The 13,811-nt window shown below is 46.9% G+C and overlaps 1 protein-coding gene across 1 annotated transcript; it reads left to right on the top strand.

Moving 5' to 3' along the window:
• Nucleotides 1-2,915: 2,915 nt before the first annotated feature.
• On the top strand, nucleotides 2,916-4,469 carry LOC137561805 (E3 ubiquitin-protein ligase TRIM39-like). The gene has a single exon (XM_068273162.1). The coding sequence runs from the start codon at nucleotides 2,916-2,918 to the stop codon at nucleotides 4,467-4,469; it is 1,554 nt and encodes a 517-aa protein (XP_068129263.1).
• Nucleotides 4,470-13,811: the final 9,342 nt, after the last annotated feature.

Raw genomic sequence — 13,811 nt, 5'->3', positions numbered from 1 at the left:
ATAATATAAATGGCCTACCTTGTGATAAGACATTTCACTCAGTAGGGAAGATGAATACATTTATTGGTAAAAAGCACTTAGGACAACACGTTTCGTGGCACAAACCGCTTTATCAGGTCAAAATATGGTGCTTTAAAGAGAAAATCAACAACAATGGATGCTCAGTATACCACTATACCACCAACGTGGTTAAAAAAAAGGACATCATTAATAATAACAAGAATATATACATGTGCTAGGTCAATGAGATCATCAGATTGTGTGACATGTATATATACATATGTACATTCAAACTCATCAGGTGACATGTATGTTTCCAAAACAATGAGCATATTAGAAACTAATAGTTAAAATCTAACATTTTAAAGCGGTTTAACACCCAGCATTACAACTTTGCTTTAAAAGTTTGCTTACAGCTTACAAACTATTATGCCAGATTTTTTTTTAAGCAGAAATTCACTGAATGGGTTAAACATGACATTTTAGTGTTGGATTTAACTAGGAATCCGCATCCGTTCTTATCTGTAGTTACAAAATGTATCTTTATTTGTAATACAAATAGACCTTTGAAAAGCCTGCCGGGGAAGCCCTCTTTGTTCTCTCAGAGCAGTGTTTGTTTGTTACATTGTAGATAGATACATTTGTAACTAAACAAGCAAGCACGAGGAGCATTTCTAGCTAAATGCAGCACTAAAATGTCATGTTTAATCCATTCAGTGAATTTCTGCTAAAAAAAAAATCTGGCATAATAGTTTATAAGCTGTAAGCAATCTTTTAAAGCAAAGTTGAAATGCTGGGTGTTAGACCACTTTAAATAACATTTTAAATAATCTGATAGGCCTCTTAGTATGTTCCTAAAGGACCTTAAGTTAAAATAATTCTTAAAAAATTCATAAAAGTTCAAAGGTGCATGGGAACAGATTCTCCCTATTAGGTTATCTGCATGGTAAGCATAGCCAAATCCCTTACGTGCTATTGGAGTCCTGGAGGCAGACTACTGGACCCTAAGTATAGAGGCAGCGATGTGCGGAGAGTCACTCACCTGGTAGATAGGTATGGATAGTCTGGGCGCCAAGCCGTGCAAGCGACAGAAGGTAAACGTCCCTCTTGTCCTTCCATTTCACTGCAAGAAGGTCTTCATTACACAAGGCAGCACTCTCCCCCCGTGCAAGTTGGGTACTCTTGAGCCATTGGGGGATGCCCCGGCGACCAGGCCGCATGGTGCCACAGCAGTGAATTCTATCTGTAAATGCTGATAGAGGGCCACGCTTGTGTAGTAGTTGTCCACATATAAATGGTACCCCTTCTGGAACAAGGGTGACACCAAGTCCTATACAATCTTGCCACTGGACCCCAGGTAGTCAGGGCATCCGACCGGCTCCAATTTTGAGTCTTTTCCCTCATAGACCCGAAAACTATATGTATAGCCTGTGGCCCTTTCGCAGTTCTTATACAGTTTGACCCCATACTGGGTATGCTTGCTTGGGATGTACTGCTTCATGCCAAGGTGCCCGGTAAAATGTATCAGGGACCTCTCTGTTCAGATGTTCTGTTCAGGGGTATAAGCATCTGCAAATTTCAATGACAGGTGGTCTATGAGGGGCCGAATTTTGTGTAGCCGGTCATAAGCAGGGTGGCCTCTTAGATGACAGGTTGTATTGTCATTGAAGTGCAGCAAAATGTGACCTGAACATGGCAGCAGAGTACATGGGCGTGTGATATATTGGGTGCGTAGACCAATAGGACCGCAATACATTATTTTTAGTTAGACCCATGTTGAGGAGAAGGCCTAAAAAGATTTTAAATTCAGAAACTGTGACTGTTCCCACCGAAAAGGCTGGGCATAGTAGCTTCTTGGATTGGCAGTGATAAATTGTGTGGCGCATCGATTGGTCTCTGCCACGGCTAAGTCATAAAGTTCCTCGGTGAACAACAGATGAAAAGTGTCTAGGGCCAATCCTAGATGATCTATCTCCCTCTGGACTCCAGACTGGGCAGTGAAAGGGGGCACTACGGGTGCGGCAGTGGACTTCCAATCAGGGTTTGCCAGGACCTCTAGGAGGCTAGGGGTACTACAGGCCCATGCTTCTGGTGGCTGCGACCGGAGTCTTACTGCAGGTGCCACCAAACCAGTTTCAACTACCATGCTGGTTCTCGCCACTTCACCAGGGAATCCTGCAGTACTGTTTACAAGTCCAGGATGTGCTGTGCTGCTGGTGTATGCCCCAATGAAATCCTAGATCAGCACTAGCACCGCTCTGCTGCTCTTGAGGTTTATCCTGCGCCACCTGCGCTCCAATGACATGGGGTCATGTACGCCTGGCGCTAGCAGGGACCCTAACCTCATCATCGCCGCTATCGGTCAGAGAGCCACTGCTGTCTACAGGTTCGTATTCTGACCCAGATGATTCGTCGGATGAGGCGTCCCAATCATTCTCACCCGGCTCGGCCAGAATCCTGAAGGCCTCTTCCAGGGAATATCCTTTTCTTGCCATTTTGGGCTGCTAAATAGGAGGCATTCCTCTAAGGAGAAGGCAGCCAGTATAATACATGTTGCTTACTAAACAACATGTATTATACACTTTCTATTGGCGAGATTGTAATGCTACAGCCAGCAGGCTCTGCTAATTGGCCAGCACGCTGATGACGGAGGGGGGCGCACTGCATGCTTGGCGATGAATGTGCGTGCGCGATAGCCCACAAAACACTGCTCCAGGACCTTATACCGATCAGCGTTGCTGCTGCGGACACGCCCATCAGCATGACATGGACAGCAAGTGGTTAATGCTGCATTAATAGCAAATCAACTACAGTGTATCACTAGCACAACTTTGTCCTTGGCACAAAGTCCTGAGACACGCCCAGCCACATTCTTTTTGAACTTTTATACTTTCATTACTCTTCTGCTGTTAGCGATGGCGTCTGCTGGTCTGAGAGAGGAGCTGGAGTGTTCCATCTGTCTGAGCATTTATACAGATCCTGTAACCCTGAGATGTGGACACAACTTCTGCCAGGGCTGTATTCATCGTGTTCTGGCCACACAGGAGGGGTCTGGAGGATATTCCTGTCCTGAATGCAGAGAGGAGTTTAAGGAGCGGTCGGCACTGCAGAGGAACATAAAGCTGCGTAACATAGTGGAGAACTTCCTGTCTACTCAGCCAGGTCAGGACGAGTCTCAGGTCTTCTGCAGTCAGTGTTTTCATGCTCCTGTACCTGCTGTGAAATCCTGTCTGCTGTGTGAGGTTTCTCTGTGTGAGAATCACCTGAGAGTCCATAAAAAGTCCCCAGAACACGTCTTATGTGATCCCACCTCCTCCCCAGAGACCAGGAAATGCTCCATCCATCAAGAGGTGCTTAAATATTACTGCACTGAGGACTCCTCTTGTATCTGTGTGTCCTGCTGTCTGATTGGAAAACATAAAGGACATCAGATGGAGTCTCTGGATGAGGCCTCTAAGAAGAAGAAAAAAAAGTTGCGAGATTTTCTGCAGGAAGTGATGTCACTGAGGGAGGAAAATGAGAAAAGAGTCCAGAGTCTGGAGGAACGCAGGAGAAAAGCACAAGAAAAAGCAGCTGATGAAACAGAGACAGTCACTGCCCTGTTTAGAGACCTCAGGAGACGGCTGGAGGAGCTGGAGAAGAGAGTCCTGGGTGACCTCACCAGACAGGCAGAGCGGGTGTCGTCACACTATAATGATGTTATCAGGCAGCTGGGAATAAGGAAGGAGGAGCTGTCCAGGAAGATGCGTCACATTGAGGAGCTGTGTAACATGACCGATCCACTGACTGTCTTACAGGAATCAAACACCCGTGACACTTATGACACGGAGGAGGGGGACAGACATGACGGAGGGGATCTGGATGTGACCGGCATCTCACACACATTACACACAGGGCTAGCTGATATCATGTCTGGGGTAACTGGGGGGCTCTATATACAGCCTGCAGATATATCACTGGATGTAAACACAGCTAGTAATTATCTACAGATATCAGATGACAGGAAATCTGCAATCTATGCAGAAAACCAGATATACCCAGACACACCAGAGAGATTCCAAGATTATATTCACGTGTTGAGCAGCCGGAGTTTCTCCTCAGGGCGACATTACTGGGAAGTGGATGTTGGGGGATCAGAGAGATGGAGAGTCGGGATGTGTTACCCCAGTATAGACAGGAGAGGAGATCAGGCACTAATTAGATATAATTACAAGTCCTGGACTTTGGACAGGGAGTATGATCAGTATTCAGTGATACATGGCAGTGAAGTGATCCAGTTACCTGATGGGATCTGCAGTGACAGAGTCAGGGTATCTATGGATTATGAGGCCGGGCAGATCTCCTTTTATGCCCTGTGTGACCCCATCAGGCACTTCCACACCTTCACTGCCACCTTCACTGAGCCCCTGTATGCTGGGCTAGCTGTAGCAACGGGTTGTGTTAAGATATCTGGGGGAAATCAGAAGTAGGAAGTCTGCCCAGATACTGGTGACATCACAGGGAGGGGAGATTGGATTGGAGGAATATGGTATATGGGGTAGGGCAATTAGTGGAGACACCAGTCACTGATTTGCAATTTTCTCTTATGAATAGAGAGGGGCAATGAGATGCAAATCATTCTGAGTTGATGCAATATTATGAATATCTGGGATTCTGATTTGGACTTAAAAAAAGAGTGGATCGCGGTTAGAACGTCATATTCTTCTAGCCGTCTGTGTCCATGCTGGGGATGTTTCCCATTACTTTCAGACTCACAAATGCCAACTACAAGAGAAAGTGACGGCTCAGACACACTAGAAGCACTTTTCTGAAGGTTTTGGGGTCATCAGCGCTTTATGGGCTTGATTCACTAAACTGTGATAACTCAAATATCACACCTTATCAAAGATATCACACCTTATCAAAGTTAACATGCCTTATCAGAGTAGCATAGCGAGCACTACCACTTATGCCTGTTAATTGGCAATGGCACTCGTACTGCCCTGAGCCCCTGCGGGTTCGTAGCGCTCACTGTGCTACTCTGATAAGGTGTGTTAACTTTGATAAGGTGTGATATCTTTGATAAGGTGTGATATTTGAGTTATGACAGTTTGGTGAATCAAACCCTGTGAGCGCTTTTAAAAAATCGCTCCAATTCATTTGCATTAAAATCACAATAAAATTGCTGCGATCGCTAGGTTTTTCTGCATTTATGATTTTATGCAATCGCAACAATTTTTATGCGATTTTAATGCAAGTGAATGGGAGCAATTTTTTTTAAGTGCTCAGTAAGCGCTGATGACCCGAAAACACTCAGAAAAGCGCTTACAGTGTGTCTGAGCCCTGAAGAGAACGTTCCTACACAGGGATATGCCCTACTGCAAAATCTGTTTACATTATAGTAAAAAGACACCCTTACACCAAAAAGCGGCATAAGGGGGCCCTTTGTTGTATCCAAATTTCCCTCCAGGGCCCCTGAGCTGGCTGCTGTCCAGAGTTCCTCCTCTCCGACCACCACCTAACTCAGCTATGCTCCCTGTGGCCCTGCAGAGTCTTTGGCAGAGCAGCATCTCACCTGTGCTGGTGGGCGTGTGCCCAATGGCTTCATGTACTCCCTGACATCATCCTTACAGGGGCGTGTCTTCTCTGTGACCCGGCACATGTTATTATGTAATGTCATACCACAGGTCACAGAGTAGGTACAGCTAGTGGGGGATACAGACAGGAGTGCAACAGAGCCACAGACTGAATGGTCAGTTTGCAATTGCTGTGCAGCCAGCCAATCACCATTCAGCTTCAGTCTCATGTCATGTGACAGGAGACGGGAGCACCATGGTGATTGGCTGGCTGCACAGCAATTGCAAACTGAACAGGCAGAGAAGAGGACCTGTATCGCCACCGGGAGCAGGTGATAAATAACTCTCCGCTGCTGCCTGCATTATGTACAGAACCGGGCCCTCCTAGCTCACGTCACCCTCCCTGTGATACTGGTGGGTGGGGAAAGGGGGGGGGCTTAGAGGTCTTTTGGGAGGATGGATCCAGCCCCCTGATTAAAATGCATAGAAGTGTAATGTACAGCACAATATATACTATACAGCAATGCTGCTCTTATCTCCTATTTTTAATATGCTTTTCCTTAACAGCAGCAAGGGAATAATTGTATTGTGTGAGTCCAATGAAACAAGTAATAGATCTAAAACATCAAAATAAAATAAAAATACACCATTCAATATAAGTGTATATCCAAGTGTGTAATCAGATGGGTGTGTTACTTCTTTCATATATATCAGTTATTTCTGTGATTCCCAGATCTCTATCACATGTAATCTGCTTTGTGAGATGAATAAACTTTCCTTTCCTCCCCCTGAGAGGTTTGTGTGTCTTGGCTTCATCTTCATGCAATTCCAGAGGGTGTTTCCACAGCCCCTGCTGCTCTTACATTTCCTAGGCAGAACCCAGCCATTCTAATCTCCCTCAAGGTGACTTTATTATCTGTGTGTCTGTGAGGCACATTATCCCTCCAGCTTCTCCGCAGGCAAAAGTCTAAATTCAGCCTTAAAAGGAACCTGAGATGGGGTCCCCGCAATAAAATATACTGTATTTTTTGGACTATAAGACTCACTTTTTCTCCCCCAAAAGTGGAGGAAAAAGGCACTGCATCTTATAGTCCAAATGCAGGGAGTTCCTGACTTGTGAACACCTGCCAATACCAAACTCCAACCTGCCGCAATGTCGGGGACTCCCTGTACTGTGCCCATGCAGAGGGGGACACAGGGGGACAAACTGAGGGCACAAGGAGGCATAAAAGAGGACACAAGGAGGACAGAGCTGGACACAGGAGGACACAAGGGGGACACAAGGTACAGAGAGGGCATAATCCACAAGATACCCCTTCACCATGGATGCACCAGGTTTAGTATATATTTTTCCAATGTTTTTTGTCCTCAAAACCTAAGTGTGTCTTATGGACTATTTTTTTTGATTATAAGACTCTCTTCTGGTCCAGGGCCAACTGTGCATAAGTGGCCTGGCTGCGCGAGCGCTTCCACCGCATTCACGTTACCTGGAGCATTCGGCGCCTGTGCTGTAACTACTGTGCAGGTGCAGAATGCTCCCAGGAATTGGGAGCCAGACAGGGGAGCACGCCTGGTTGGACTGCATATGTGCCGACTTTTTCTGAGAATAGTTGCGGGTAAAAGGAGAGGGAGAAGAGGACGCCATGCGACAGATCAGGCCGGAGGGGGCTGGAGGAAGCCCCGGTGTATGTATATTTTATTGCGGGGGCACCATCTCAGGTACACTGTAAAGTGGGCGTCTAGTGAAAAATGGCGCCGGCAAAATAATGGCGCCCCCTTCTGCCCGATATATGTTTAACCAGCTGAGCGGTCTGGACGAGCTCAGCTCGTCCAACACCGCCAGCGGCTGCCGCTCAGGCCCTGCTGGGCCGATTTTGATGAAATAAAAAGCAGCACACGCAGCCGGCACTTTGCCAGCCGCGTGTGCTGCCTGATCGCCGCCGCTCTGCGGCGATTCGCCGCGAGCAGCGGCGAAAGAGGGCCCCCCTAGCCGCCTGAGCCCTGCGCAGCCGGAACAAAAAGTTCCGGCCAGCGCTAAGGGCTGGATCGGAGGCGGCTGACGTCACGACGTCGGCTGACGTCGATGACGTCACTCCGCTCGTCGCTATGGCGACGATATAAGCAAAACAAGGAAGGCCGCTCATTGCGGCCTTCCTTGTTTATTCTGGGCGCCGGAGGCGATCGGAAGATCGCCTCCGGAGCGCCCTCTAGTGGGCTTTCATGCAGCCAACTTTCAGTTGGCTGCATGAAATAGTTTTTTTTTTATTTAAAAAAAACCCTCCCGCAGCCACCCTGGCGATTTAATCAGAACGCCAGGGTGGTTAAAACGATATTTATCGTTTTAAAGGTTAAAATAGTGCAGACCTTTTGAACGAAATTTATCGTTTTAAAACTTTTTTTTTGTCTTGCCTGAACGATATTTATCGTCTTAACCCTTGCTTTGCTGCCATTTGGAAAATATCTGCCCGCCGGCTTTAATGTTTAATAGCAAAGCCACTTTAAAAGCTAAAAACACCAAATTTGCAGGGAATATTCAGAAGAAAATTGTGAACAAGAGGAAAAACATTTTTTTCAAAAAGACCTTATAGTTTTTGAGAAAATCGATTTTAAATCTTCAAAGAGGAAAATGTATCTATTTAAATCGCGCAATGACATTTCCGTGGAAACAATTCCCGCCGACTTTAGCAGTTAATAGCAAAGCCCCCTTAAATCCTAGCAACACCAGATTTGCAGGATATGTTAAAAAGATACTGGGAAACAATATTTAAAAAAAAAATTGAAATTTTTGGGTTATGTACAGAGTGTGGGAAATTTTTTGAAAAAAATGACGTGGGGTCCCCCCTCCCGAGCCTCTGTAACCCCTTGTCCCCCATGCAGGCTGGGATAGCCAGAATGCGGAGCCCCGGCCGACTGGGGCTTCGTACCCTGAGCTATACCAGCCCGCATGGTCCATGGTATGGGGGGGCTCTGGGGGGAGGGGCGGCCAAGCCACCCCCTCCCCCCCGGAGCCCTTGTCCAATCCATGGACAAGGGGCTCTTCCCCACCTCCGGTGCCCCAGGAGGAGGTGGGGGCGACGACTCCCTGGGGGGGTTCATGGTGGCATCTGGGAGTCCCCTTTAAGAAGGGGAACCCAGATGCCCACCCCCCTCCCAGGAGAAATGAGTATAGGGGTGCACCCCTTACCCATTTCCATAAAGGGTTAAATGAAATAAAAACGCAACAACGAGAAAAGTCCTTTAATGTTCTAAATTAACCAGAAATACTTACCTGTACCTTTAAGAAAAAAATCCCAAGCCAATTAGGTCCCAGGACAGTATCCTCCATCTTGCGATCTTCAGAAATACTTACCTGTACCTTTAAGAAAAAATTCCCACGCCATTATCCTCGGAAAAGGTCCCGCGCTATAATCTGTTATGTCCCACGACGACAGTATCCTCTGTCTTGCGATCTTTAGAAATACTTACCTGTACCTTTAAGAAAAACATCCCACGCCAATTAGGTCCCACGACAGTATCCTCTATCTTGCGACCTTCTGTTACATGTTGATTGAAGATCTCCGCCGCCCCGACGCCACACACGCCGCCTCCGCCGCACTGCTCTCAGCTATACTGAGTATAGCTGAGAGTGCGTCTATACGGACGCATTAGCGCTAGCTGTCGCTGCCCTCCCTGCCTCTCTCACACCTGTCACCCTCACCCATGCTGGCACCCATGGGTGCATTGGGTGCCAGCATGTGTGAGGGTGACAGGTGGGGGGAGGCAGGGAGGGCAGCGGCAGCCAGCGCTAATGCGTCTATATAGACGCACTCTCAGCTATACTCAGTATAGCTGTGAGCAGTGCGGCGGAGGCGGCGTGTGTGGCGTCGGGGTGGCGGAGATTTTCAATCAACATGTAACAGAAGGTCGCAAGATAGAGGATACTGTCGTGGGACCTAATTGGCGTGGGATGTTTTTCTTAAAGGTGCAGGTAAGTATTTCTGGTTAATTTAGAACATTAAAGAACTTTTCTCGTTGTTGCGTTTTTATTTCATTTAACCTTTTATGGAAATGGGTAAGGGGTGCACCCCTATACTCATTTCTACTGGGAGGGGGGCAGGCATCTGGGTTCCCCTTCTTAAAGGGGACTCCCAGATGCCACCATGAACCCCCCCCCCCCCCCAGGGAGTCGTCGCCCCCACCTCCTCCTGGGGCACCGGAGGTGGGGAAGAGCCCCTTGTCCATGGATTGGACAAGGGCTCCGGGGAGGAGGGGAAGGATTGGCCGCCCCTCCCCCCGAAGCCCCCCCATACCATGGACCATGCGGGCTGGTATAGCTCAGGGTGCGAAGCCCCAGTCGGCCGGGGCTCCGTATTCTGGCTATCTCAGCCTGCATGGGAGACAAGGGGTTACAGAGGCTCGGGAGGGGGGACCCCACGTCATTTTTTTCAAAAAAATTCCGACACTGTAAACATAACCCAAAAATTTTAATTAAAAAAAAAAATAAATAACATTTTTCAAATTTTTTTTTTAAATATTGTTTCCCAGTATCTTTTGAACATATCCTGCAAATTTGGTGTTGCTAGGATTTAAGGGGACTTTGCTATTAACTGCTAAAGTCGGCGGGAATTGTTTCCGCCGCGGAAATGTCAGTACGCGATTTAAATAGATACATTTTCCTCTTTGAAGATTTAAAATCGATTTTCTCAAAAACTATAAGGTCTTTTTGAAAAACATTTTTTCCTCTTGTTCACAATTTTCTTCTTAACATTCCCTGCAAATTTGGTGTTTTTAGCTTTTAAGGGGGCTTTGCTATTAAACATTAAAGTCGGCGGGCAGATATTTTCCAAATGGCAGCAAAGCAGGGGTTAAAACGAGAAATATATCGGGCAGAAGGGGGCGGCATTATTTTGCCGGCGCCATTTTTCACTAGACGCGTGAGACACTACAGCCAGGGAAATACCATAATTCACAGGTATGGGGAGCTTCACTTCTGAGAAGAGGAAACAAACATTGTTTCTGTCCCCCCCCCCCCCCCTTTTCCTAATGGTGCAGCCGGGCTCCCATTAGAGAGACGTTGAAATTATACTGATAACCATTTATTCTTTAAACATTTTACTCACACTGGTCTTAATAGGTTTTTATTGCTAATCATACAATCCACATTATTTATTTTTTAATTTTCATGACTGATCCCTTTTAAACAATGCATATAGCCTGGCTGTCCTGCTGATCCTCTGCCTCTAATACATTTAGCCATAGCCCCTGAACAAGCATGCAGATCAGATGTTTCTGAATAAACTGTGACTGGATTGGCTGCATGTTTGTTTTAGGTGTGTGATTCATCCACTATTGCATGCACAGGCGTAGGGATCGCTATAGCAACCATAGCGTTGCTATAGGGCCCGGATCCCTTTGCTTCAACTGGAGGGCCCGCCTGTCCTGCAGCCTATTTGTGTTTTGTGCTTTTTTTTTTCTTTAATCATGGGCCCAGGGCCCATTCAGGATTGCTGGGTGAGCACCCTCGCCCGCCCCCCCCCCCCCCCCCCCCCCCCCCATTGCAGCATTGCAAAGAGGCTGGCAGGTGAAATGGGACTATTTTCCACCTGCCGCCTCTCTGTATATCCTTCCGACTGCCGACACTTACTTCATATTTCCGGCCTGGCCCGGAACACTGAAGAGCAGCGCTGGCTATGGCTCCGCCCCTCCCGTGTGTAGCTCCGCCTCTCCCGTGTGTAGCTCCGCCCCCTTCCCGTCTGTCTGCCCGGTCACAGCATCGTAAGACAGACACTGTGAGTAACTGGCCCATGGTGTGGGTGTGGGTGTGTGTATGCATGGTGTGTGTGTATGCATTGTGTGTGTGCGTATGTATGTATGTATGTATGTATGCATGCATGGTGTGTGTGTGTGTGTGTGTGTGTGTAGGGGTGCCGCCTGGGGCCTCATGTTTTTAGGGGCCTCAGAGGCTCCTTGACGTCATCGTGCCGTCACACTGTTGCCCGCAGGCCCCGCACTGACGCCGCGCCAGCCAGTTCACAGAGCATGGCTACGGGAAGATGGCTGCCGCCGAAGCCCTGCTCTGGAGACTATTTGTGTCTCCAGTACAGGGCTTCGGGCGCCATCTTCCCGTAGCCCTGCTCTGCCTGACTGCCAGCGCGGGTCCGCGGGAGACTGCAGGAGGAGGAAGAGCAAGATCTCCGCGGGAGCTGCGCACCAGAAGCCTGCCGGAAGAGAATACTTCTTTCAGGTGAGTGCATTCTTTTTTTTTTTTTTTTTTTTTTTTTTTATGAAACGTGCCCCAAACTCCATTTATTATCTGATGAAATGTGGCCCAAACTGCGTTAATTATCTGATGAAATGTGGCCCAAACTGCGTTTATTATCTGATGAAATGTGGCCCAAACTGCGTTTATTATCTGATGAAATGTCGCCTGAACTGCGTTTATTATCTGATGAAATGTGGCCCAAACTGCGTTTATTATCTGATGAACTGTGGCCCAAACTGCGTTTATTATCTGATGAAATGTGGCCCAAACTGCGTTTATTATCTGACGAAATGTCGCCTGAACTGCGTTTATTATCTGATGAAATGTGGCCCGAACTGTGTTTATTTTCTGATGAAATGTGGCCCAAACTGCGTTTATTATCTGATGAAATGTGGGCCAAATTGCGTTTATTATCTGCTGAAATGTGGGCCAAACTGCGTTTATTTGCTGAAATGTGGGCCAAACTGTGATTATTATCTGATGAAATGTCGCTTGAATTGCATTTGTTTTCTGCTGAAATGTGGCCCAAACTGCGTTTATTATCTGATGAAATGTGGCCCAAACTGCGTTTATTATCTGATGAAATGTGGCCCAAACTGCGTTTATTATCTGATGAAATGTGGCCCAAACTGCGTTTATTATCTAATGAAATGTGGCCCAAACTGCGTTTATTATCTGATGAAATGTGGCCCAAACTGCGTTTATTATCTGACGAAATGTCACCTGAACTGCGTTTATTATCTGATTAATTGTGGCCCCGAACTGTGTTTATTTTCTGATGAAATGTGGCCCAAACTGCGTTTATTATCTGATGAAATGTGGCCCAAACTGCGTTTATTATCTGATGAAATGTCGCCTGAACTGTGTTTATTATCTGATGAAATGTGGGCCAAATTGCGTTTATTATCTGATGAAATGTGGGCCAAACTGCGTTTATTATCTGCTGAAATGTGGGCCAAACTGTGATTATTATCCGATGAAGTGTCGCCTGAATTGCGTTTGTTTTCTGCTGAAATGTGGCTCAAATTGCGTTTGTTTTCTGCTGAAATGTCGCCCGAATTGCGTTTGTTTTCTGATGAAATGTGGGCCGAATTGCTTTTATTTTCTGATGTCTGGGGTAACTGTTGCTGCATTTATTATTTAATGGTCATAGTTGGCTATATTTGCTGCTTTGGGGTTACGGACGGTTATGCTCCACCCATACAATGTCATGGCCACACCCATTTTTCAGCGCAGCCCCACGCCAGTTTTTTGACGCGCTAAATCCCCCCAATCCCCCCCATACCACTCGACCCACATGTCATGGCCACGCCCACTTTTGTGCAGAATAGCCATGCCCATTTTTTGTCGTGGCGCACGAAGAGGTCCACTTCCTGCAGTACGCTTGGGGCCACAAAAACCTTAGCTGCACCCGTGTGCGTGAGCGTTCTGTAACTTGGTGTGTGTGTGTGTGTTTTGTAACCAACTTTGTGTGTGTGTGTGAGCATTCTGTAACTTGGTGTGTGTGTGTGTTTTGTAACCAACTTTGTGTGTGTGTGTGAGCATTCTGTAACTTGGTGTGTGTGTGTGTTTTGTAACCTACTATGTGTTTTTATCTTGCTGTGTGTGTGTAGAAGAGGGAAGAGTGTAAATTACTGTGTGAGGAGAAGGTGTGTGTGTGTGTGTGTGGTGTGTGTGTGGTGTGTGTGCGTGTGTGTGCGTGTGTGTGTGTGTGTGTGTGTGTGTGTGTGTGTGTGTACAGTGTGTGTGTGTACAGTGTGTGTGTGTGTGTAGTGTGTGTGTGTAGTGTGTGTGTGTGTGTGTAGTGTAATGTTGCAAGACGGAAGTGAATTTTAAAATTAAAAAAGGATACTTAGCTATGGAGAGGAGTGGGCTGACAGGCTGGGGACGTGAGTGATTCTTCGCGTTCCTGGCCACAATAGCGCCATATATGCTGCTATAGCATATATCAAATACCATATAGCAGCATAGAGGGTGCTAAAGTGTCTGGGAATGCGAAGAATCACTCGCGTCCC

The sequence above is a fragment of the Hyperolius riggenbachi genome, chromosome 3, assembly GCF_040937935.1.
Source record: "Hyperolius riggenbachi isolate aHypRig1 chromosome 3, aHypRig1.pri, whole genome shotgun sequence".
Taxonomy (NCBI): Eukaryota; Metazoa; Chordata; class Amphibia; order Anura; family Hyperoliidae; genus Hyperolius; species Hyperolius riggenbachi.
Note: the sequence above shows the minus strand (reverse complement) of the source record. Positions and strands in the feature narration are given on the sequence as shown.

Excerpts from the sequence above, each read along its gene's own strand:
- LOC137561805 (XM_068273162.1), top strand. The coding sequence starts at position 2,916 with ATGGCGTCTGCTGGTCTGAGAGAGGAGCTGGAGTGTTCCATCTGTCTG.